General features: G+C 47.2%; 1 protein-coding gene across 1 annotated transcript in view; it reads right to left on the bottom strand.

Moving 5' to 3' along the window:
• The window catches only part of SH3BGRL (SH3 domain binding glutamate rich protein like), a 29,783-nt gene extending 5,603 nt beyond the window's left edge, over window positions 1–24,180 (bottom strand). Inside the window, exons 1-2 of the mRNA XM_033072557.2 lie at window positions 24,036–24,180; window positions 1,877–2,062 (exon numbers count right to left, since the gene is read on the bottom strand). Of these exons, the coding sequence (XP_032928448.1) occupies window positions 1,877–2,062; window positions 24,036–24,080 (231 nt within the window). The 5' untranslated portion in view covers window positions 24,081–24,180. The remainder of the gene's footprint in view (window positions 1–1,876; window positions 2,063–24,035) is intronic.
• Between the last annotated feature and the right edge of the window lie 2,716 nt (window positions 24,181–26,896).

Genomic DNA, 26,896 nt, shown 5'->3' with positions numbered 1-26,896 from the left:
TGTCCAAGTTACCACATAATTCCCTCACTCTGACTTCTGAACTCAGCAGGGATCAGTCCCATGACTTTAACTGATGCACTTTTCCAGCCTCCTCCAGCTTTCCTGGGCAATGTTTGGATGCAGGAGTCCTGGATGGGAAGCCCAAGGCAGGCAGGTCTCAGGCTGGAGTCAGGGAGAGCTGTTTAGGGCACCCTGCTCTGGATTCCTGACTGTCTGGGAGGCAAAAGCCTAAGGAACAGCAGCTGAGGGGGGCAGCTCTAAGGAAAGGCTGCAGCTAGAACAGAACAAAGTACAGGGAGCAGAAGATTCCACTGCCTGCATTTCAGGGATATCAAATTATTGCTCCGTTTGCACATGCAGCATTGGAGTGCTGGTTTGATAAAAATGTGTGTGATTATGGTAAATCCTCCCTGAAGCCCTTCTGTTGACAGGACTGGGGCTGCTTGATAACAAAGGGATTGTTTATCTTGCTGGTGCATAGTCCATGAGCTGCTCTGCAGCATCTCCCAGGACAGGAATTCCTGGGCCTGAGGAGCCGGGCTCATGTCACCCCACACAGCATCTCCAGTTCCAGCCTCTCTGCTGTGCATGGGCCAGGAAGGCCAATTTGCTCTTTGCTCTGCCACTTGTGCTGCATCAGATGAACAAACAGGGAACTTCATGCTTGAGAGGCATCAGATAAAGACAGAAAGAGGTTCAAATTCTGGGCACAGAATTAACTTTTACCTTCCTGAAAGCTGAACTGTAGCAACTCGAATTCAGCAACACAAACTGACTGAATTTCAAAAGTTCAATGTGATATCGACCAAAATTTTGGGGATTAAATAAACCCATAGCAAGAACCTTGTAACCAGCCCCTTCTCACATAACTACTGATCCTTATGTTTGTCACTCCAAACCAACCTTTCTCCATTTCACAACCAGTCACTAAAATTTTGAGAGCCAAGTGGCACAACAGCTCACTGTGGATATTATTTCAAGTTCTGCTTCTATTACAAGCAAGGAAAATTCTTGGCACATTGAGAATAATTTCTTTCAGTAGGCACAGATTTGTCTCACAAAGGTCCAGAACTGGCAGGTCTTGACTTACAGACTGTTCAGGTCAGAACCAGACTTCAAAAGGATCAAGAGGAATGCACACTGTGAGCTCTGTTCAGAAGATACTAAGTTTTAAAAATAAAACTAACAGTTAATCTAATAATCATTCAAGCATGGCCTGCTGGGTACAAGTACTGCAGGGCAACTTACTTTTGATCAAGCATTAAAATAATTACAGTAGGATTTGTATTTGCAACATGAGTTTTAATCTGTCCAAGGCACTGTAGTGAGTGAACCAGAGCAGCCTTCCTTATGCAAGCAGCACAGAGAGCTGATCCCAAGAAGAATCAAAAAACTGATTTATGATCATGGCAGACATCAATTCATATGATCTGGGATTCACATCTACTGGGAAACATCACACGGGCAGAACAGAACTCTGAACTTGCAACAGAACGTAAGATTGGTGTAACAGGGCCAGATTTCTGTGAGGTGTTAGTTCACAATCGTGGGGAAAACAAAGATTTAAAAAAACTGGGAACTTTCAGAGTCATAACATAGGAAAAAACACCACAGGAAAAGAAAATTATATGTGTACTGCAAGGTAGGATCCAAATCAAGAGGTCTACATTTTAATCTCTCCTATGGTGTGACCGGAATAGTCAAGAATCAATTATTACTAAGAGCCAAGATGGGGGGAAATGTCTAACACCTCCTACAGCCTTCCCAGTGTGGGCAATGCAGCTGGGCAAGCCCTGCCTTGCTGCTCACTGCAGTGAAGCACAGGCAGTGAGAAAGGGGAGTGGGATGAGCACAGGGGAGCTGCAGCAGCCCTTACCCCGAGGTAGCGGCTGTCGTTGAAGAGCCGGGGGGGCAGGGGGTTCCCGCTCGCTGGCCGGCTGTCCTCAGGGACGTTCTCCCGCATCCATTTCCGGTTCTCCTCGTTAGCTGCGATGTCCTTCTCCTCAAATTCAATTTTGTTGGCTTCCAAGAAGCCTAACACATCTTGCTGCTGCTTTTTAATCTGTCACAAAAGAGGAAGGCAAACAAAATCAGTGAAATAATTTTTGATGTCGCTCTGGGGTTCGATGCAGAAACCAGGGGGTGCAAACCAGGTTGAAAACGAGTGGTAAGAAAATTCTAGAATCAAAAAGTATCTTCTGAAGAGTCAGAGCTGAGCCTTGACTTGGCTCCTACAAAACTCAACAGGCTGAAGCTTAAAGACGCTGTCCCTACACAAATGTGTGTAGTGTACCCTAAAGGTGCCCACTCAAAAGCAGAGGTGTGAGCAGGACCCTTGTGCTGGCCAGATTTTAGTTAACTCAGGGGAACGTTGTTTATTCAGGTGCAGTGGAGTTTGCTGGAGGCACACTTGAGGTACAAACTGCTTCCCTGTGCCCTTGGAAGTACAGGCTGAGCCCCCTGTTCCTTCTCAGAGTCCAGGCCTTTGTCCACCTTGATGACAGAAGAGACCTCACTAACCATTTTTGGTTCATGCTTCGTTGCACAAAAACCCCTCTCCCGCTGTACCCTGCGTGTCAGCAGGGCAGGTACAGTCCCTGGAGGGCTGTCACCCCACATCCCCATCCTAACTTGTATCAGGGAAGCTGGGTGAGGTCCCACACCTGATGCCACCCGTCCTCGTGCACTCATACAGCACCCAAGGGAAAAGCAGGATCTGTGTGGCAAGCAGGGAAGGAGGCTTTTATTGCTGTCTTTATGAATTACTGACTCCTTGACAGAGAGATGTTCTGCTTATGCTCTGCTCTCCCTCTGCGTGCCTTTACCACCACAAAGGAGATTATAACCATGCACGTCCCTAGCAAACAACAAAAAAATGGAATTTAATGGGAAATTTGTTTTCTTCAAATTACCCCCTTCACTGCAAAGCCAGTCCAAGGCCTGGCTTCACCCTACAGAGCAGAGTGCCTCAGGAGCAGCGTTTCACACAGATGTTGCTGGTGCTAACTCAGGTCAGCCGCAGCTCCCGGAGCAGCCGCTCCATATACGGCCACAGGCAAACCCGCAGCTGCCGAGGGCAGGGACAGCCAGCCCGGAGCCAAATATGGAGCCTGGGCCCTGGCTCGCACAGCCCGGCACCCATGGGCACCGAGTCCTGCACCCACGGGCACCCAGCCCGGCACCCATGGGCACCGAGTCCTGCACCCACGGGCACCCAGCCCTGCACCCACGGGCACCCAGCCCGGCACCCATGGGCACCGAGTCCTGCAGGCATGGGCACCCAGCCCTGCACCCATGGGCACCCAGCCGGGCCTCGGCTCGCACAGCCCGGCACCCATGGGCATCGAGTCCTGCAGGCATGGGCACCGAGTCCTGCAGCCACAGGCACCCAGCCGTGCATCCATGGGCACCGAGTCCTGCAGGCATGGGCACCGAGTCCTGCATCCATGGGCACCCAGCCAGGCCTCGGCTCACACAGCCCGGCACCCATGGGCACCCAGCCACACAGCCATGGGCACCCAGCCCTGCATCCATGGGCACCGAGTCCCGCACCCACGGGCACCCAGCCTGGCCCTGGCTCCTACAGCCCCGCAGCCGTGGGCACCCAGCCCCACACCCATGGGCACCGAATCCCGCACCCATGGGCACCCAGCCGAGCTCTGGTTCACCCAGCCCCACAGCCATGGGCACCCAGCCAGGCTCTGGTTCGCACAGCCCCGCAGCCACGGGAACCCAGCAGTGCCAGGAGCAGCAGGCAGCACGAGGAGAGCGCTGCCCTGAAGGATGAGGGCTGGCGAACAGAGCCCGGCAAATCCAAAAGGGAATGTTCAAGCCCTCCCTGGCTCGGTGAGGAGCTGCTCTATGCATGGCAGGCTCAAGCAGAGCTCAGAGCAGCACAGAGGGACTGATCCTGCTCTCCCAGCAGAGGGAAATGCGCTCCCAGCCCAGCAGGGACGTGCCTGCTGAGCCAATGTCATTCCTCCGACCACGTCAGCACAGCTGGACTCGCTGTGACAGCACCCTGAAACAAAAGGATATTGCTAATTTTCATCGTGGCTAAAAATAAATCAAACTGGAGGAGTTAATACCGCCCCGAGGAAATCATTTGTGTAGAGCTGTATAAAAACATTCTCAGCAGGCTCAAAGCTCTGGGTAAGAGGTTTCTTTGCCTGCCTCCAACAGCAGTAGCAGAAGCAGAGAAAGCTTTTCTCTGTTGTGAAGGGAACACTTCCTTCATCAGCTGTCCTGTAGGGCTAAAATAAGGGAAAGGTCTTTGGAATTGTAAACTCTTCTGTTAGTATGACCTGCTAGTAAATGTAATTTTTTTTTCCTCAACCAGTTACATTTTTAATTAACCATTTCCTACAATCTCTAAATTTCAGATCCATATAGTTTTTATTACTCTCAGGTCCTTAACTTGTCCAAAATCCATTGCTTAGTGAGAACACATTTTGAGATACCCCAGAATTATTAAGAAATTAAAGAAAACCAAGATTTACCCACTCTATCATTAACCTGTACACTCTGCCGTGTAAAACATTTTGATCCCCTGAAAAGTCACTTTATTTTTTTTTGAATCATTTTGACTATTGGATTGTCTTAGCCACACACACATGCTCACATCCTCCCAGCATCTCACAGTCTCTGGGTTGTTTTTTCAGCTCCAGGAGGTACAACCACATCCCAGACTGATGGCTGTGGCTCCAAAGGGTGATCACAACCCTCTCTGCTTGTTTTTGAAAAGCTGGCATAGCTGGAAATGTATTTTTTTTTCTGCTATAAAAGGCACCATTGTAAGGCAAGCATGAAGTTTGGTCTCTATTGCTCTCAGGCTGTCTGTAGTCAAGGGAGGTAATTCTCTAGAGAACTCTACAGAAAAGCAAGGATGGTGTTGATGCATGAGGAATATTAGTGTGGAACCCTTGTTTTCTGGCCAGACAAAAAAAAAAGTTGGAAGATTAAGCAGCAATTTCTCCCAACTCCTCAGAGCTCCTCCAGCCACGGTGATGAGCACTTAGACAAGAGCAGCAAATGCTCCAGAGAAACAGGGCACCAATCTTTGGGCAGCAGGGACACCGAGCTGCCAGATCCTGTTATTTTATGGCATTTTATTTAGAAAACTTCCATTAATCTCAGGCAGTTGAACAACACTGGGAGGGAAGGGCTGAAAATAGAGCAAGAGACGTCTGCTGCTGCTTCAGGGTGTTTTGTCTTACTGGAAAGGGCACACGTTCTCCTCAGGCCAGAGGCTGAGATGGTTCCTGCTGCCCATGTTTGGGAAGGAGCGAGGAGCCTTTCTGCAGGATGCGCCTGTCAGCACCCGCTCCCAGCAAACCTCTCCCGGCTGCTGGGCAGGCGTGGAGAGCGGCCAGCGCCTTCCCAGAGCCCACACCTCAGCCTACATAAACAACTGTCATGTCTGAGGCCCTTCTGGCCCCTGAAGCAGCTCACTGCAGTTGGCAAACACGAAAATCCTTGTTTATTCCGAGTGCTCCTGACACGCTGTGCAGGGCTGAGAGCAGCAGGGAGAGCTGGGAATGTGCCGGGAATGGCAGAGCTGGGGAGCCCAGCAGGGCCCTGAGGCTCAGCACCAGCACTGGTGGGGCAGGAGGATTTATAGAGACATAAAAATAGAGAAATAAAGATAGGGATGGACAGATAGCTGTGAGGAAGGGAAGAGGCTGGAGGCAGGAGTGGAGGGAATGAGCAATATGGATGGATGGAGACCAGGGGAAAATCCTGTGGGATGGAGACAGAGGGGTGGAAGGAGAAGGGATGGGAGCAGGTGAAGTCAGGGCTGCATCCTCTGGAGCTCCCCACAGCCCTGCCTGGGAACAAAGATGCCCTCAGAACAGCTCATCCAGCTCACAGGTGTCCTCACCCCGACCCCAGAAACAGAAACACATCCTGGGTCCTCTGCCTCCACACACAATTGGAGAAAAACAATTCCTAAGGTGAGTGGAGATATTTTACTTCTTGCTGGTGTTCACAAGATAAGGGATATTTAATGAAATAGATCTATTATCTCTTTGTTTTGGCTTTCAGGACAGAAACAGCTTAAATTATCAGTGGTTAAGCAAAGTCTTACCACACATCTTGTGCTACTGGATATCAACATTTCCTTCTTTTCCAGCTATAAGCCAATCATGAAACATTAAGTTTTCAACAGAGCATGGGCACAAATAACATTATAAAAATGAGTGTAGAACTGGGAACAAGTTTTGCCCCTCACTTGAGTACACATCAGAAATTCAATTTACTGTTCTTAGACCTAACTCCCATCAGTGATGTCAGTAACATAAGAGAAACCACATCAAAGCTGCCAAGAGTACAAACAGGTGATGTTTGCCAACAAATCAATTCATAAAAAATAAAATTTTAACCTCAAAGTCGGAATAAACTTTCCAGAAAATGCTGCAACATTTTAGATTCTCTTCCAAATCTTGACTCATAAAAAAAATAACCAAACAAATAAACAAAAACCACTTAACAAAAAAGAACTCAGCTAAAAGATAATAAGCAGAAAGGAGGCAGGGATGATGCTGCAGGACCTTGGTCCAGTGAGCAGGCAGCATTCCAGCCTCAGCTCCAGCCAGGACTGTGCTGGCTGTTCAAGAGCCAACTTCTCCCAGCACCACCCCACTGCAGGGAAACACTAATTTCAAACACTTTTTGGAACTGAGCTTCACAGAAGGGTCTATCTCATTTGGTGTACACAGGCACACACACAGAGCACAGCCCAGCCCACACTGCTGGCCAAGAAGGGGTTTGGGTTGGTTTTTTTCAGTCTTGTTATTTTTTCAGTTTATAAATAAATCTCTTGTTGGACAATAGACATGTTTTGGAAATCTATTTATGGACCACTGGAACTCAAAATAAGTTTACAGACTGAGTGCTGCTGTTTTGATCCAACAACAAACTTGCTGACTGAGGCTCTGCCATCCTGGCCTTTGGCAGGGGGCTCCTCCAGCACTTCTGTGGCTCCTGTGTCCCAACCTCCACACAGGGAATACCACAGATTTTATTAATTTCATTCCCAATGATGGGATTAAATGGCTCATGCTTTATTGTGAGGATTTAAAAGAATTATAAAGAGATTTCTTACCATGTTCCCAGCCATTGTTGTACCATCAGGACAAAAGGAATGGCCTCAAGTTGCACCAGGGAAGGTTTAGATTAGGAATTAGGAAAAAGTTTTTCATGGAAATGGTTATGAAACACAGGAACAGGCTGCCCAGAGAAGTGGTGGATTCACCATTCCCTGGAAGTGCTTAAAAAATGTGTGGATGTGGGACTTGAGGACATGATTTAGTGATGAACAACAGGGGGCTGGGGTGGGTTGATGGTTGGACTCAATCTCAAAGGTATTTTCAACCATAACATTTCCATGATTCTGTGATTCTCCCCAGCTCCTGGTGTGTCCTGAGCTGCCTCTCCCAACCTCACAGCTGGGATCCAGCACCAGGACAACAGAGAAACACCACCTCAGAGCAGACCTTACACATTTCTCAATTCAATTTCAAGAAAACACCACATTCAAAAGGGGATTTTTTTTCCATTTCCAATTCCAGCTTTCTGGGTTCCAGCTTTAAAGCATTACTATATGCCAGTGATGGTTTTAAAGATGCTGCTTCATCCCAGGAGCAGCTGCTTTGTGCAGGAAGGTGAATTCCAAACTCCAGGTGATGCTACTGGCTGTGGCCAGACTTGCAGCCATCAATTCTCCAGAATCTTCAGAGTCTCCTGAAGATGGATAAGCTGAAATGTAAGCAGTGAAAGAGAGAAGTGCAATGCAAGAAATGCTCAGCAAACTCCACTGGCAGCCAGCAGCAGCAAAGTGGAAACCCCCAGGAAGTGATTTTCCTGGGAGGAATGGGCAGCATGAGGGATGCCAAGTGCTGCCAAGACAAATTGACTTGGCACAGGGTGTCTTGTGGCCTGAGCTGTGGCCACACTGCCCTGCCACTTTTTGGAATTAGAGTAAAAACTGCTGGGGGTTTTGGTTTGGTTTTTATCTGTCTCACCTAATGCTCATCCTTGTAAATGAGCTGCAAAATGCTTAGAATTTCTCCTCCCACTACAATCTAATTTGTAGGAGTTAAACAGCCCAGCAGCTCAGCCATGGATTTAAATGTCACAGATTCCTGACAGCCCCCTAAGCTCATTCCCCACTGAGCAGCCTCAGTGCTGGCCATAATTTTCCTTCCTTTTACTCTGATATTCCAGAATCTGTGTTTTTTTGGGGGTTTTTTTTTTGGTCTAGAGTGGTTTTGTTGGTTTTATTTACATGAATAAGCCAATTTCCCCCCCTCTCTTAGCTTTAAAATCCCATGTGCCAGTTGTGGTGGTGCCACTGTAAATGTGGTCACAGGGTGGGAAACCTGCAGGCAACTCCCAGCAGAGATCTGGATTGATCAGAGCTTTGCCAGGTGTCTCCCAGCAATTCCTGTCTCACTCTTTATTTCTCCCTGCTTGGTAGAATGTCTGCTTATTTTTAGGTCTGGGTAATTATCATCCCAGAACTCAAAGCACTTCTTTGTTCTGGTTATTTTAAGCAGAGCATTACACGAGTGGTGCCATCGTTGTCTCTTCTGATGGGCTCTGGTGTGGAGGGAGTGACATTGAGGACAAACACAGCAAAACCACCATGAACTTACAGCACCTAAATCAAACACAGGAGGCTGGAAAAGCTCACACTGGACTTGTGCTGCTCTTTTTTTTAATTTTCCAGAAATTCAGCAGTGTCCAGATGGACTCCATATGTACTGACTCTCCCCCTGCAGGGTTCTTTGAGACAGCCCATGGCAATATCCACATGAATCCTGTACAGCAGAGCTGGTTTCATGTGGTTAGACCCCAACAGCTTAAAATTGGTTTATTTGGAAATGGTTTTTACCACTAGGCACCCAATGACCCTGGGCTGTGTCAGCATCACCAGCCCAAGAGCTGGGGCAGGAGGGAACAGGATCCAGCTCCCACTGAGAGCCACAACCACACTACTGCTGCTCATGTGTGGGTTTGGAAGAAACCTTTTAAAAGCAAGAAAAGGTGAAAGGATGCAAAGGGACCACTCAAGAGCAAGGCTGGGGGAAATCCAGGCTACCAAAAGGGTTTTGCAATTTAACCTGGAGGTTACATCACGTCTGGCAGCACACATGGGCTGTCTGCAACAGGGCTTTAGCCTGGCATAAGGTACCATCCCACAGACCAGAGTTTGGAACCCAAGCCAAAAATATAGCTGGAACAAAGGACAAAGTCTGCACTTCCCAAAACAAGACCACAACTTGCTCCAGAAACCATAGAAAGTTACATAAATGAAAAAGCTGATTCATGAGAACAAAAATAAAAGCTTCTCTCATGGATTATAATGCCATTGTAACTGCATTCATTCAATAACCCAAGGCCTAAAAACTTGTTAAATCCCACACCAACAACACCCAAGTCCAAAGATCTTTGTGCACACAAGCTTTTTCCTACTAGAACCAAACAGGAAAGTTAATATCACCTCCATGTACTAAAGTCCTGGGGAATCAGGATTCTCAAGGGAGCCAAGGGCGCTTAGAGACCCAACTCCCACTCACTTTTATTTACTCTGACACAGACTGCAAAGAGAGTAAAACCCTAGGGGGATTTGGCATTTAGTTCCCTTGGGCTGCTTGGGGAAGTTCAGCCAGCAACACCAGCCTGGCCCCTCTGGTTGGCACAGCCCAGCACAGCTGAGCAGGTTCCTAAGTGCCACACTGCCAACTTGCTGTTGGAGTTCAAGGAATTGAGAAAAAATAAGAAACCTTTTCTCTCTTGCTGCAGCAAGGAGGGTTTGAGCCCAGTGTTCCAGCAGAGTTTTTCAGTTCACTAATTTGGTGTCAGACATGCAGCACAGCAAATTCCACCACACCTCAACTACAGTCAAATTCTAACAAGATACTAAAAGCCACAAATAGGTCAGAACTGTCTTGCTGCAACATCCAGTGTCTGTTTAGCTACTTTCCTCCTGCAGTGGCCAAAAGCAGATTCCTTTACCCATTAGTCAAGTAGGAGGACAAGTAACATTTCCTTATTTATATCTCCCCAGCTTCTGGCACACAGCAGCAGCAGCACTGCCTAACGAAGCCCTGATGACTTTTTAATGTGTTTCAGGTTTACTTTCTATGAAGGCACCTTAAGGATCAACATTATTATCACAGCTTAAGGCAAATTCTGCTCTTAACAAATGACACCCAAGCACTGGGGAAGTGTATGGGGGTGAATCCATTCATCCTTTAGCACCTGCCTGTCAAGGACTATTGTGGTGTTACCAGGATTCTAACAGAGAACATCTTATCAACAACACCTGAAGCTCATGTTGAAAAGTACCATTTAATAAACTTCACTTTTTGTTCCAGTAATGAAAATGGTTCTGTCAGCTGAAACCCCACCTCTTTTCCTACTGAAGCACCGAATTCAAAAGTAAATCTTTCTCTTTTTTTGGCTGCAAGGAAAAGATGATGGGGCACTGGAAGGGCTCTCCAGGGAATGATCACAGCCCCAAGGTGCCAGAGCTCCAGGAGGGTTTGGACACTGCTCCCAGGGATGCACAGAGTGGGATTGTTGGGTGTCTGTGCAGGGCCAGGAACCGGGCTTGATCCTTGGGTCCCTTCCAACTCAGGATATTCCATGATTCCATGAAAAGAAGGGTGACAGTGCATTCTCCTTCAACTCTCCTTTGTCCTGGCAGCTCCCCAACACATTTTCAGTTGCTCATTGAGCATTTCCTGGCCTGTCCAGGTTCCTGACTGCACTGGCAGCATGCAGCTGTTTTGCCCAAGAGCTCAGCTCGGTCTCAAGCCTACCAGAGATGCACAAACTCCTGGGAGTGTTCTGGGGGTTGTGCAGATCAGATGCACCCTCCTTTAGTCAGGATATCTGTGTCCTCACCACAGCTAGAAATGACACATCCCTCTATTCTCTGCTTACATGCTTCTGTTCATTCTGGAAAAGACTCACAAAGGGTCACTGCTGCCAAGTCAAAGTCATTCACAAGTCAGGATATGCCAAAGCTCTTCCCCACAGCAATCATGGCCTGCTCAAAAACTGCCTCCCCAAACACAGACTCTGACTTTGTGTTTCTCTGGGATTTTTCCTTTCTTTTCTCCTTTTTTCAAAGTTCTGTGAAAAGTGACAGCAATGCCCAATGGGATTATTTGCCTGGATTTCAAAACCAAACAAACCCCACGGAGCCAGAACTTCCATTTGCAGGGATTTTAATGCAAGATTTTAACATTTAAAATCTCATTCCATCATCAGCCAAAAATCAGAGATGTTTGCTCATGGGATGGCAGTGAGCTTTCACACTGCACTTCCATGCACACAGAACACAAGATGCCCAGCAGCTGGGCAAGGGAGAAGTTAAAACCTGAAAGTCCAGGAGGTTCTGGTGCTAGCAGAGGCACCAAACCCTGCCGAGTTTTTGTAGACAACCCAAGAGCCTGAACACAGAAAAACAGTGAAAGCAACTGAAGCTTCCAACTGCTGAACACTGGGAGGTGTCCCAGATCTGGAGAGGTGTCAGACTGACACTTGTCCCCTCACACAAGGAAGCTTTGATTGGAGACATGGAGAGGGCCTGACTCCACTCTGCTATGCTGGGCTCCAGGGACAGCAGCTGGAGTCTCCCCTCCCTCCACATGATCTCTGTAAACAACCCCAGCAGGAGCTGTGTTTGATTAGGGATGAACTTTGCACAGGAGGCAGCCTGAGTGCCAGGGAAGTCTCTGGGCACTGCCTGGCAGCAGCTCTGAACTCCCATGGCCTGACCCCAACACCCAGAGCCTGCCCATCCTCATGCAGGGGCTGCTCCCAAACCTCACCTCACCCAGCCAGGTCTGGGATTATCCAGGAGAGATGCTCAGGGAAGCACAGCTCCTTACCTGGACTGCAGACACTCACCCTGCACCAATCAGGGCTATGGAAAGAGGCCTCCATCAACTCCAAAGCCCAGCCCCTGAGCATGGATTCACCATTTCTCAGAATCACAGAATATCCTGAGTTGGAAGAGACCCTCAGGGATCATCGAGTCCAGCTCCTGGCCCTGCACAGGAACCCCAACAATCCCATGCTGTCCCTGAGAGCTCTGAGTCTGTGACCATTCCCTGGGGCACTGTTCTAGAGCCTGACCACCCTCTGGATGAGGAAATCCTTTTATAAGATCCAGTCTGAACCTTCCCTGACACAGCTCCAGCCGTTCCCTGGGGTGCTGTCCGTGGTCAGAGAGCAGAGGTCGGTGCCAGGCTATGCCTTGGCCGGGCTCCATGGAGCTGTGGGCTGGGAATCTCCTCCAGTCACAGCAGCGCTGCTCTGGGGCCCAGCCCAGCTCCCCTGATGTGGGGATCCTTGTGCCATCACCAGCAAAGGCAAGAAATGAGCCAGGGCAGGCAGGACTCCTGTCCCAGCAGCAATAAGGACTGAAAGCAGGGATCAAACCATGGCCTTAGGCCATTCCTGCCACAGGCTTTTGCTTCACTCAGCAGCAGGAAGAACTTGCAAATATTCACATATCAGGATGATTTTTTTTTTTTTTACATTTTTTAATGACTACTGAAGTTATCCAGAATAAACATATCTTGCAAAATCAAGCTTCCAGACCTAGGCTTCCTCTCACTTTCCTTTAGGTGAGGATGTAAAGATCATTGATGTATAGCAAACAGTTTTAACCACCACTGACACCAGAGCACCCAGAACTGTCACCATCCAAAAGAAAACACCACAATTACAATACTAAATAAATTGACCCTTGGCAATTTTCTAAGTCAGTCTTGTGGCATTTGACTTTTATAAGCCTGAAAACTGCTTGTCTGGTCCAAAACCAACAGAGAGTGAGCTTCCTACTGTGGAATACAGGCTCCATTATCTCAGCTATGCACTGACAAAGCACAAGCAGCAGCAGAATATGAACTCCTCATTTGTTACACACAGTTGTTTTCTGCAGCAGACGTGGAGCTTGGCAGGCTGAGTTTCCCTGGAAGTCTCCATGTGCCTTGTCACAGCACCCAAACTCAGGGCTGGGTTAAATAAAAACAAACAGATGCACTCCTCCCAAAGCCCAGTACCAAACTAACAACTCCTGAACAGCACAGGGCTGAGTGACAGGGGCTGGGAGCATTCCAAACCATCAGCCAGATGTTCTGTGTATTCCTGGGGTCTCCACAGCCTCAGCATCTCACTGGACTCTCTTACCTGAGTCACAAAACAGGGAAAGGGGAACTTTTGCTATGTGGAAAAAAAAAATTCCCTAAGTTCAAGCTACCTCTGCTACAGACTTCTTGAACAATTTTCTCTTCACCTCTCAGAGCTCCTTTTCCTGAGGTGTTAGTCATCAGGAATAATTATTTTTCCAAATCACTGCTTCTTCACTTTCAGGGATCATTTCTGGCTGATTCTACAAACAGTATCAACCATCAGCCCAGCCCCACAGACAGGATTTGCACACAGACAGTAAAGCAATTTACCACACAGAAAACTCACCTCCAACAAGATAATGTCTCAGTATCACAAGATACAGACAACTCTCTGACACATGATATATTCCTGAGTACTCCAACATTTACCTTGTGACTGAGAAGAGCAGGGAAAGGCCCTGAAGGTGCTGCTGGTCTGGAAGCTTTAAAAGTCCTGATAGAGCTCACCCCTGTTGTCAGGTTCTAAATCTGTTTTATGCAGCCAGCCCCCTTCTGAAAGCCAGAAGAATTATTTCTCCTTTATCTTCAGCCTGATAGACCCACAGGATGGGTCTGTGCAATGCTGGCAGCAACTCCACCTGTAAGAACTGACACAAACAGCCAGGTCCCACCCCAGTGCCCCTGAGACTTCACCCTCCACACAAGCCCAGCACTCCAATAATATTTCCAGGGAAGCAGCCTGAGATAGCAGCACACAGAGGGCTGCAGTTTGGGGGTTTATTGAAACAGCTGCTCCTGTAATTATTTTTCAGAAGCTGTGGATTTCTGCTGGTGATGAGGAGCTCTGCACAGCAGAGGGAAAACAGGTTTGGTTGTGCTTGTGTGATGAGCTGAACTCTGCTTAGGAAAGGAGTTAAAAGCACAGACAGCTCTGCACGAGGCCCCTGTGGTTTGCAATAAAAGCAAAGTTTATTTCCTGTATGGTTTAGCACACAGAGCCTAAATTAACCGACAGGAGTAAAAGTTTACAGCATTAATTGCTGTTTCACTGCCTTTATATTGCCAGGCATTTATTCTTTAAATAAAAGACTACTTTAAGAAGAAATACAACATGGCCTCAGGGATCCAGGTGCTTCTGATGTGTATTACTATTTATCTTTGAAGAATTCATGTACCACAGATCTTAGTTAACAAAGAGCCTTTTTGCTGACTGCTGCTCTAAAACTAAACCAAGTAATTTTTTGAACAGAACAAAGCTTTTTTCTTCAACTAAAATACCTAAATATCATAATACAAAGGAAGAGAAAAAACTATGGATTAAATAAAAATTTCCCTCCTTTTTGCAAGAAGAGCCAGGCTGTTTTGAGACAGAACAGCATTCAAAAAGCTTCTTGGAGAGGAAAGATTCAGCAGAGCACAGCCTGTATGGGCAGCAGTTATCTGACCCAGTAACTAATGGCCCTGGGTAACATTTCAAGTGTGAATCATCTTGAAGGCCCCAGATCCTTTTTTATGTTACTTGGACAAAATATTGTCCAAAAACTGTGTCTCTAAGTGGGAGAGAGAAATTGTTCTCACAAGACCTGGCCACACTGCAGTTTCTAACACTCTGGGCAGCTGAAACAACACAGGAGCTGGCCAAGCTCTGCCATAGCAGGAAGGCCAGTGCCTGGGGGTTTGCTCTCAGGACTGCTCAGGAGACATCCTGAAGTGACTCTTGCAGGAATTAACAACATTTTTCACGCACAAGGTTGTTCCCATCACCAGGCTGCTCTCACCCACTGCACCCCTGCATCCCCCAGGGAAGTGCCACTTTCACCCAGAGCAGGAGCACTAATCTGGACGCTGCCCATGCCTTGGAGCCACAACCTGGAGTCACTTTGCAACTCCCCACTGACTTTTTAAAATTTTATAGATCTCTCTTGTCATCATGGCATCTGCTTTTTTTTTTTTTTCTCTAAACCACAAGCTTCCTTCTGCCTCAGTGCAAGCCAGCATCTGCTTACCCCAATCAGAAACTAAGATAAATACACACTGCATTTTATTTTTTCAAAGTTTAAGTCCCCAGCTGTTTATTTGCTGTAGGATGGAGTTCTCCAGGCCTGGGCAAGCAGCCAAAACGGCTTCATTCCCCTGCTGTTCCTCAGTCTCAGCCTAATGCTGATGGCTGGCAGTGGGAGGTGATGGCTCTCCCAACCTTCCAAGCTGCCAGCTTGGGTCCCAAATCGTTCCATGGAAGACAGAGCTGTCTGTCCAGCTGCTCCTCAGCTCATGCAGGTGTCAATTCCTGAGGGGAACATTTCCCAAGCTTGTGTTATGGATGCATTTTGATCTTTCCACAACATGCACAACAAACCCAGATCTCTGCAGGTGAAGGGAGCTCTCACAGGGACCTCCTGGTACATTTTAATGTGATGGAAGGGAGCAGAAATTTGGAAGAAGATTGCTCAGACACAAAGGCTCCATGGATTGAGCTACCAGAACCAAAGGACTTGTTTATCTGCATTACAAGGTGGAATTTCCAGTTCTTAATCAGGATTACTGGGGCACTAACAAGGACATTTGCAAACCTGCCCCTTTATATTTCTATTCACATATATTGTATTTCCTGCCTAGGTTAAAAAAACCCAACACCAAACATCTACTAGCCATAAATCAGCTTCACTTGAACTTCATTTCTATCCATACCCAGTGAAAATGTTTTGGGATCTATTTTAATTCATTCACAGAGTTATTCTGCTCCTTTCCTGCTCTGCCAGTTGTTCTGCAGCTGCTGCTCTGGCCAAATACATTTGCAACATGTGCACAGGAATGTCTTGGATAAGCAGCATTAAATGTTTCCTAAGGAATAAAATCTTGTCCTGCTGTAGTCCATGGCAGAATTCCCAGTGATATAAGCACAGCCAGAGCCTGATCCCATGAGGTGAATACAGATGTGCTGTTTAAACCTGCCTGGCAATGAGTACTCCCATAAAAACCTGGCTTTATGTGAAAACTGTGATTATTTTTCCCAGAGGCTTTGTGTTTGCTGTTTCCATCAGGCTTTTCCAGTTGACTTTGATCTATGCCTAAGGCAGGAGAGGTGTGTGATCACCTACCCTAAACATGGGCTAAACATGCAGTGTGTCAGCATCTGCACACTGATGCTGGTCTTGGAATCACCAAAGTTGGTTTTGTATGTAAGAAATGCTGAGACACCAACCCAACATATCCCAAACACACACATGTATTATTTTCCACCAAACATTTCCCTGGACAACATGCTCTTAATTTTTTTTAATGCAAACTGTTAACATAATTTTGGGAGCAGAGCCAATTTCATTGAAGAAGAGAGGAAAGCTTTACTGGGTTGGGTCCAACACTTGTCTAGCTCAGTCTCCTGTCTCCACTGGTCACAGATCCCAGGGAAGATCACGCCAAGAGACTGAGCACAAAGAGTTACACCACATCCAGCTTTCTTCCCAGGCTGCAGTAATTCACAGTTTTCAGTCAGAGGTGTAGTAGTAATGTTTAATAGCCCTTAATAGACTTTTCCCCTTAATTTGTCTCACTGCTTCCTGAGCCCATGCACTTTCTGCTGCACACCACGTCCTCTGCAGGGAGCTCCTCCCTGAAATCTGTGTTGTCAAACAAAGCATTTCATTTCTCTGAACCTGCCACCTGCCACTTTCACTTGCTCTCTCCTGTCATTACAACAGGGAAAGTTATTAATAATCCCTTCCAGTTTGCTCTCCATGCCTGACAAGATGTTAGCACATTTCAGACTTTTTCAGCTCTTTCTTTCTCAACTGCAGAATCCACAGAATCAAGGAATGGTTTGGGTTAGAAGGAACCTTGCAGACCATCCAGTCCCACCCCTGCCATGGGCAGGGACACCTTCCACTACCCCAGGGTGCTTCAAGTCCCATGAACCCGGCCTTGGAGACTTCCAGAGATGGGGCAGCCACAGCTTCCACCTCATTATCCACAAATTCTGCCTTATTTGGTTGTTCCTCCTACAGAGATCACCTCACCCTACTTTCTTCTCTTTTCTCACTCACTTCCTTGTATCATTTAAAGACAACAAATCCAATGTGCTAAAGACAGAATCACCACACAATTATACAGTGCTTTGTTTTCCTTTGACCTTTCCCATCCTAAACATCCCTGACATTCTGTTTGCTTTTCATGGCCATGAATATGGTATTTCTGTAGAATTACCTAGTATGGCTCCAGGACCTCTCTGCTGAACAGTATTTTAGCAGAGTTTAAACCTCATTCTTGCACAGGACCATTGTTTCTTCCCAGTTTTCCAGCTGGGACAGCAACAGCAAGTTGTTCTTGCACTGTCTGCTTAGAGCCCAGCACAGATCTCTGTGGGAATCTCCTGCTCATTTCTGCAGATTGTGAAAGCTGCCTGTGTATTTCCAAATCTTGACTGTTATCTGCTTTCCGTAACTGATGTGCAATCAATTACATAAGCCAAAAAGAAAATAAATAATCCTTTTGTCTTGTCTCACAGCAGCTTAGTTTCTTTCCGGAAAAAAAGGATTTTTAACCTGGCTAACACTTGTCCAAAACGTTGCAGAAGTCCAGGGATTCAATATTATGGATCACCCTCCCTCCTGTGCTCCAGGTGGCTCAGAAGTGAGGCACAGCTTCCTGCTCTGACACTGCACTGATTCTCCCCCCTTTACTGAGCCCAGTAAAGAATAAAATCCATTTGTGCAGCACTGGAAGAAGGTTTGCAGCTCCTGATTTCCCTTTTCCAAACCAGAGCTGCCTCTGACTCCTCTCTTCACTGCAACACTCCAGCAATCAAACAACAGGTAGCAGTTAAAATTTTACACTTGAGCGCCTTTAGAATTTCTAGAGAGGCTGATTCATGCATGGAAACAGCCCCAGAAAAACTGAACTTCAGATCATTAATTAAAGAAATAAATCACCACATCCACGTCTCACAGGGGAAACCAAGTCCAGGAAGGAGCTGGAAGTCAGGATGTGAAAACAACTTCAGCTGTATCCTGAGAGCACAAACCTCAGTCAGGCCAGTTGGATGCTGACCCTTCACATTTTTTTCTGGTGCTTTAAAGCTCAGTCTCACTGCTCAGTCTCTGCTGCCTTTCCAGTGTTAGAAAATGGCCTTAACATTGACCTGGAGGTGCTGTCCCAGGCAGGACTGCTCCTGGATGGAGGCTTTTTTGTCTGGAACAAACAGCAGTAGATAAGCATTACAATTAAAGCTCTTTCAGGCTCCATTAAATGTCTGACCAACAAAAGCATTTACATTTAATCATAAACTGAAAGTCTCCCCTGCGTACGGCCGGGATTAAACAAATGGCATTAACACCGAATATTCCTGTTTGAGCAGAAACATTCCTGAATAGCAGAATACTGATATGGGCATTTGCTTCAGGTTTCCAGTTCTCCAGTCAGTGCCAGGACCTGAGACTGGTGCTTCCAAGGAACAGGCAGAGCTCACCTCCCTTGGCTATGGCAATGATGCATCCACAGCTCTTGTTTTTGTCATAGAGGGGAATACTTCAATTCTGTTTTGACCTTGAACAGCTGAATTCTGTCCAGGTTTGTGTAGCTCCCTTTGCCTCCCCTCTCCCCAATTCCTCCTTTCCTGGAAGGAGTAACAATAACCTTGCAGAGACTCAAGCCTTGGCACCAGCTGCTCGTTAACACAGATGCCAATTCACTGACTTCTACAGAAATTTTGTGAGTGTAACTTTAACGCCCCAGGATAAGCAAAGTTCCCTGCTCAATTCTATAAACATTTATTTAAAACCCACAAGTGCTTAGCCCTGACATGACGCTCCTTAGAGCATGCAGTAGTTCAAGGCTCAAGGGAAAGCCAGCCCAAGATGACAGAATCCAGCCTCTTCCCAAAATCTGCCTTTTCTCCCCAAGCACAGACATAATCCTGATGCACCACCTCAGAATAAACACTGTCCTACCTGCATATACAACCTAGAAAAATTCCCAGCAAAAAGCCTTTCCTGGCTTTAACTGTGGAGTAGGATTTTCCATCTTTCTCCTGCTGTCAGAAACTGGTTTTACTTAAGCACAGTAGAATGTTTTTTATTTTGATATATTAAACTATTGCAACAACTGCAGCCAACTTAATCTCTGGCTCCATTAAAAATTTGAATGCAATATTTGAAGAAAAATATTTGACTTATCTCAAGTTTGGAAAAATGACTTTACAAAAAACAACCCAGGAGGCAGATGGAACACATCCGAGCTAGAGCTGCATTACAGACTTTAACTTCCATCCCAAAAGTTCTAACTCAGAACAACTCCTACCATTTTATTGAGAGAAACTGTGTTTAGTGAGCACTGGCTAGCCAAAAAAGTCCTTCATAAGTATTGTGTTTCCACAAGAGAGGGGTTTAAAAATCAGTAGCTAGCTTAACCACTCAGCTTTCACCCACGGTTTATAAACTGCATGAGCTGAGTATCACACAAACACATGCACACCGAGAGATTGGTTTTTAACTACAGATGCAGCTTATTTCCCCTTCATATGTGCATTTACCTAAACTTGCACCACAGTACAAGGCTATTACCAAAGACTTGTATCAGTGTGTCCTTCCCAGGCAGCCCAAGGAAGTTCACGAGCAGCTCCTGCCCCTGTGCTGCCGCTGCTCGGGGTTTCCGCAGTGACAAACACGACCACAGACATCCGGGCTGGGACAGCTGGGAGCCCTGAACGTGGCAGCAGAACAAGGGACACTTGTGATGCACACTGATAAGGGCTGCATGCACTGAGCCACCCTGCTGGGGCTGCATTTCCCCCCAGAGCCACCTCCTGCCATGGCAAAGCCGTTGGACTCGTGAGCTTTGAGGCCTTTTCCAACCTGAACAATTCCATTAAACCTCACAGCAGCCAAACAACACAACACAAAGCACACAGACTCTGCTCATTCTCTGTAAGGGTGGCATTATTTGTATTTATTGTGATCATCTGAGAAAAAAAGGCCTTTGGGAGATTTAAATGCAAAACATAATTTTTTTATCCAGTCTCCATCTCTCCATGTATTACTTCCCTGGGATTCAAACTTCAGAAGGATGAAGCAGCCTCACCAGCCCTCCCAAAGCCCTGAGCTGTTGAACAGGGATAGGAACTGGTGGTTACACATACTCTTATCACTTCCAGCTCTTCTGCAGAACTCTCCTCCCCTGGAATGCTCCAGGAAGCACTTGCCACTGTTCTATGTCTCCCAATAGCACCAGCAAGTTCTCTGGTGCCTTACTGGGAAAAGAGAAGAGCAATTGCAAATAAATGTTCACTCTCCAGACCATGGGCCCCTCTCCTCTTCATTTCCTGGGAGGTTGGGAGGGTCAGACCTAGATCCTTTCCCAAGCAAGAAGACAATACAAGAAAAATATGAACCCCCCTACATCCTTAATTTTGTGAATGAAAAATAAATTGAAATTCCCTTTCCTCTCTAAAACCATCCCTAAACAGCAGCAGGTCTGTTTAATATGGGATGCTGAGAGATCATCTCCTCTTTCTGCAGTGTTTGCAGTCGTAGTAGGAGGCAAGGAAAGAAAACCACTCACACAGCCATCAAAACAAGGGAGGAGGCCAGAGCTGGGAGAGATGGAAATGTGGGATGTGGATCACAAAGATGGAGCACTTGGCTCCAACGAGCATCTGGACAGCAGACATTTGATGTGGCAGTTCCCACAGCCCACAGCACTGGCAGTGGCACAGGGCAGAGCTCACATCCAGTGCTGGCACTTCAGTTCCACAACCACAGCCTCTAGTTTCAGCCATAGCCCCAGAACTGCAGGGGGTGTTGGAGGAACAAATTCTCTCAAAGTCTCTGCAGTTGCTGGCAACAAATGCACACTTGTAAGACCAAGAAGAACTTAAGCAGCTGGTTCCCTTCCCCATGAGATCAATAAAATGGACAATCCAGCTGCCTTCAGGAAGAAAGAGATTCTGGTGCTGGGCAACCTCTTGTCCCAAACTCAACAGAATACCAAAATCCTGTGGAGAAAATCACACACTGGATTTGTGCCATTCAGCTTCTGCCTTCCTTGTATCTTCTTCTACCAGGAGCAAAAGTCTCATGACTCCTGGGCCTCTCTTCCTTTCACCTCCTGAAGGATTTCAGTGGGAGGGTGCAGTGAAACCCCTCTCAAAGCCAGCACAGTCCCTGCTCCTGTAACACTCCCACACTTCTGAATTCACATTTATATCTCATTTCTGTCCCAGGCTGAGGAACACTGCTCACTTCGACTGTCTGCCATGCAGGAAAGCTCCTGGACAGCAGCTCCACGTGCACATTCCCATGTCCTCAACTCATCTTGGTAATTACAACCCCCCTGCATCCCTGCCCAACCCACAACTCGCCGGCACAGCATCCACAATGAGCAAGATTAAAGACAAGGGGCCACTTCCCGAGCAAGACTTTCAAACACAGCAGGAAACTGGTGCTGGAAATATCACATTATAGAGTAAAATTCAAATAGGAGGCCAGACAAGATGTCAATCATCATACTTTCCAGAAATCCCTTGAAACACACTCATAAAATTTCTTTGCTTAGACATAAGCTTCACTCAGTGTTTTTTTCCTCACAGATACATCATACTGAATATAAACATTATACAGAAAAGTGCCTTGGGGAAACATTTTATACACTGTGATGTGGCAAATTATACCATATAACAAAGCAGGACTTTGCCAATAATAGACCACAAAATTTGGGCACCCTCCAAGACTCACAGCCCCAGGGTGTGAGGTGTGAAGCAACCTCAACCCTTTTCCCTTCAGTGGGAGACACTTTCCAGTCTCACAAAAGCTTCCTCAGCTTACAGAAATGGGGCAGGAAGGAGGAGATTTGATACTTATTTCTGGTTTGCTTCTACTCAGGCAAATTAGCCTTTTAGAACCCAAAATAACACAGTGCTGGGTGTCACTACAGTACAAAGATGACTTAGCAGGAGTGAGAGCCCTTCCCAGGCTGATGCTACCCAGTTCAGTCCCTTTGCTGCAAACAGCCTTGTCTCTGTTCCATCCCTCTGTAGCAATCTTCTCTGATGTGGATTTTCCATTCCTGGAGTGAGTTATTTCAAATTCAGCATCCAGAAAGGCTTCTCTGGTCCTCCAAGCAAAGCCTGTCTCACCAAGGGTTTTAAGAGCCACAGAAACAACTCATTCCCATTCCCTCCAAAGAGGTGCCTCTCTGTCTTACTTCAGGTTGAAACATCGATTAAAATTCTTATTCTGGAAAGAAAACATCACCCAGAGAGGTGCTGGGCTGGTCCTGCCAACAGAAACACCCTTGGTATACGCAGGAATCTAAGAATGTGCAAGTCTTGCTCATTACCACAAGATCCCTTGAGCTGCTCCAGCTTTAGACACAGGCATGAGTGTATGTGTGTGTGTGTGTATATATATAAATATACACGTCATAAAACTGGCAGTTATGTGCTCATTACACTCGAATTCCCCAAAAAACAGAGTACACCAACGCTACATTCAAATTCCACAGGCAGGGATGCACAAAGGAGCCTGAAAGGCAGCACTTAGTCAGACTGGAGCTTTGTAACATGCACAACCCACACAAGGACCAGGCAGTACTGGAGAAAACACTAAGCTAATAATTAGAAACTTAATTTAAAACCAGAAGAACACAGTTGGGATTGAGAGATGTGCTTGCACCCCTGGAGCTCAGTATCACAGATAGACAGAAATCAATAGGTGCCATGAAGAGGGCGCTGATAAAAATCTATAGCAAGTGAAGCAGTCAACTTGAAACCTATTAACAGCTGCATTAAAAAGAAAGGATTACTCTGCCAATCTGCTGCTTTCCGTCCAGATGATCATTCTGTACGAACCCAGCAGAAATCCCTCCGGATCCCTTTTATGAATGAACTATTCAGGATTTCAAGACCCTCCCCAGATCAGAATGAAACAATCCTCTGCTTTTCACCACCAGCACCAGCACTGTCAGCGCTGGCACCAAGTTTAACAAAAATGATCCAGGAAGGGAGGGACAGCAGGGACACCTGAGGCACAGGCTCCTGTGCCATCTGCAACCCGTCACCCCAAGCTTACCAACTGGTATTTGATCTGCTGAAGCCCACAGACCAGCGACTGCACTCAAGCAAAGAAGGAGAATGCAGCGAGAGCTTGTTTTTATCTTCTGTACATCACTGTCCTCCCAAAGTTTGGGGACCTGAAGCACGACAGTGTCAGGAAAAGGTCACCATACAGCCACAGCTCAGACTCTGTCTGCTCGCAGTAAAAGTCACTGATCATTAACTGCAGTAGTTGGCATTTTCTGAGTCCCTGGTATTTTGTAGTTCTAGCACATCCATACCAAGTGCAACCAAATCCCCCGGATTTCAGTCTCGGAGCATCTCCCACATGGATCAAACAGAAACCAGATGATCCTAAGGATACAGAGCGACACCTGAACCTAGGCACAAATCCTGCTATTTCTGTGTATATGTTCATTTTCCCTTTGAAAAACACAGTCCAAGCTCTCCCTACAACACACTGAGGCCAGGAAAAGCGAAATCCAGTATTCCCAACAGGGCAAGATCCAGAGGCTACTGGGACAGCGGCCACACACGCCTGCCACACTCAACGAGGAATAAACTCATCAAAACCAAATGTCAGACGACACATTTAGAACTGAACTTCGAGAACAAAAACAAAAAAAACCCACAAATAGTGGTGGCTCTGCCTTCCCAGCACAGGGCGAGGGGTGCGGGATCACCGAGGAAATGCCGCTTTCCGTCAGCGGCAGCCGCAGCACCGCCCGCACAGCGCCGGGCGCCTTGAGGGGATCGCGGCTGCCCCGGCCTCTCCCCACGCTGCCCGGCCGCCCGCCGCGTCCCCTGCGCGGCACAAGTTTCCCCCGGGCGCCGCTTACCGCCGTGGAGCCGGAGGAAGAAGCGATGTAGACCTTGATGACCATGCTGGGAGCGGCGGGATGCGGAGCCGGCCGGGCGGTGGGTGTGTGAGGGAGGCTCGGGCGCGGGCTGGGGCTGAGGCGGGAGGGCGGGCGCGGGGAGGCGGCGGGAGCGCTCGCTCCGCCTCGCTCCGCAGCTGCCACCGCCCGAGCCCGGAAGGGCGGAAAATGGTTTTTAAAAAATTAATTAAATAAATAAATGGTGAGAAAGGAAAGGGAAAAGAATGTAGGGGAGGGGAAAAAAAAAAAAAAGAAAAAGAAAGAAAGGGGAGAGGAGGAGCGTTCTCGACGAGCCGCGCGAGACGTGCGGGGGAGAGGGCGGGGGAGCCATGGCGGCGGGGCCGCGACGAGGGGACGCGGGGGCTCGGGCGGGGCGGCGGCTCCAGGGCGGGGGTGAGAACGGCGAGGGGAACCGGGGAACCGGGGAACCGGGGCGGGAGATAGAGAGATGGAGGGAGCCAAGCGTGGGGGGTCGCCATGGTAGCGGCTGGTTCTCCTCAGTACCGGCTCCCCTCATGGCCGGGTCCCCTCACGGTCGGGTCCCTTCATGGCCGCTCCCCTCACGGCTGGCTCCCCCCACGGCTGGGTCCCCTGATGACCGCTCTCCTCACGGCTGGGTCCCCTCATGGCCGCCCCCCTCACAGCTGGGTCCCCTCACGGCCGGCTCCCCTCATGGCCGATTCCCCGGGACCGTTCCCGGCTGCCCTCCAGCCGCCATGGCTCTGCCCCGTGCCTTGCCCTCCATCTGGGGCACCAGAAGTCAGGGGTGAGTGGCTGTTTTTGGGAAATTGTGTTTAGAATTACGAATTCCCTTTTAAAATCTATTCCAGCGTGGAAGGTACTGCCCGAGTGATGTGCCAGCCCGTGCCAAAGGACAGGTGGCATCCAGTGGAGTTCTTTGCATTCCTGTGGTTCTTGGAAAGTATCTTCTGTATACAAAAAAAGGCATCAAATCCCCCACATTTTTAATTGTTATAGTCATGGTGACACACTACTGAAGGAAATTTATATCCAGCACCTGTCTCCCACTTGCCTCTGGTACTCCAACTATTACCTCATGTATATTTTATTATCTATCCTGATAGTAGGTTCACAACAAATGGAAAATATGTACAGTGATAAGCACAGGAAGCTGCAATTTTACACCTACTAGCTAAGATGAAAGCAAGGTGTTTGTTCTGCTCTTGGCGAAAAACGAGGCATTTCTGAAATTAGTTTCCCAAACAAGCCTTCCTGTTTCAAATTACTAGTTTTTCTAACAAAAAAATATTATCTTTTTTAAAACTCATTGAATTAAAAAGAATTTAATTAAATAATCTATACATGCTTTATTAAATTGCCAATAGTATAAGGAAAGCAAAACTTTTGAGGAGGACATGCCTCAATTTGATATTACTTATGATACTTATCTGAATCTTTGAGATAGTCATGAGTTTTAAGTATGTTTGAAAAAGCAATAAACCAAAATTTATTGAGGTTGATGGGAGGCCATAAAAATTCCCTGGTTCAAGGAATTTCAAATTTTAATAAAATAAATGGTGTAGTTTCTAATCTGTTTAAAACAAACCGAGTTAAACCCAGGAGATTAAAATTCTTCAAGGAATGTTTCTTCAGTTGTTTTTGTGCAGCCCCTTCCCAGCTGCTTGAGAAACACCCCTGGAATTCCTGTTTGCTCCAGTGTGTAACCTGATTCATGGCAAGGAACACAGAGGGAGAAACCACAGCTTATCAGAAAGAAGGAAAAAATGCAGGTGGAGAATGAGAAAGGGAGGGTCACTTGAACTTTGGGCTCCTCTGTCATGCTCCTGGCTGGCTGCCAGCTCTCCTCTCCTTGGAGACTTGGAATTGGCTCCTTGGAGGTGAGATTCACCTGGAGTGAGCTGCACCTCATCCTCGTGCCTCCTAAAAACGCTGCTATCATCATTACTCTCCAAAGTGCACTCTAGGAGGCATTTTATCTTCATGAAATGAGATTTATTAAGTTAAGAGCAGTACACGAATCAGGTAGCGTTGACACAACTTGGTTTTCTCGACTCATAAAAGTAAATTTTGTACTTTATTGGTGGGAAAGTGTGATGTTTTCTATTCCCACGCTGCTCCTGTAAAATTCATGGTGTTGTTTTTGTTTTCACTGTTAAACATTTGTGAAGCTGTGAAACATCTTTCTCAAAGCAGACCAAAACCTAAAGCAAAATTACCAAATTTTGGGTGCTCCCCAAAGGGTAGCCCAAGGGATTGGCCATCCCAGAGTCATCCTGGGATTTCACAGTAAAACACTGCCAGTGATGGCAAAGATCACCTCGTTTATTCTTTAGGCAAGGATGGAGCCCTCCTAGTGCTGGCAAATTAAGCTGTTTTAAAATAGAACTGTAAGAGAATCTCACAATGAAAGATACTGCAGTAATCAACTGCAAATTCCCTCTTGTCCAAAAGGTCAGGAAGAACATGCTCCACAGCTGCTTTGTACCACTGAGAGAAATTAATCCAGAATCCACCTGTGAGTAACATGAGGCTGTGCCAGGGTCCAGCTCTCACATCGTGCTTGTGCCAGAGGAGATGATCTGGGTCTGTATGAAATGGAGAAGGTGTGATGGGCAAGGGATGTCAGCTCAGTGCTCTCAACAGGAAATCAGAAATCCAGGCTTCATTCCCAGTCCCAGCCTGGCAGCAACTGGAGCCAAAGGGAAGCTGTGGCTCAGAGCGTCAAAGTCTCCTGGCTTTGCCCCGTCCTGCTGCATCCCATGGAGGTGGGAATTGTCTCCAGCTCCAAAGACTTCGTGGGAGCAGGTGGGGAAGTCCAAGAGACCTTCCTCATCTGGAAA

Source organism: Catharus ustulatus, chromosome 14 (genome assembly GCF_009819885.2).
Source record: "Catharus ustulatus isolate bCatUst1 chromosome 14, bCatUst1.pri.v2, whole genome shotgun sequence".
In the NCBI taxonomy this organism is placed as follows: domain Eukaryota; kingdom Metazoa; phylum Chordata; class Aves; order Passeriformes; family Turdidae; genus Catharus; species Catharus ustulatus.
This window is presented reverse-complemented; position numbering and strand designations above follow the sequence as displayed.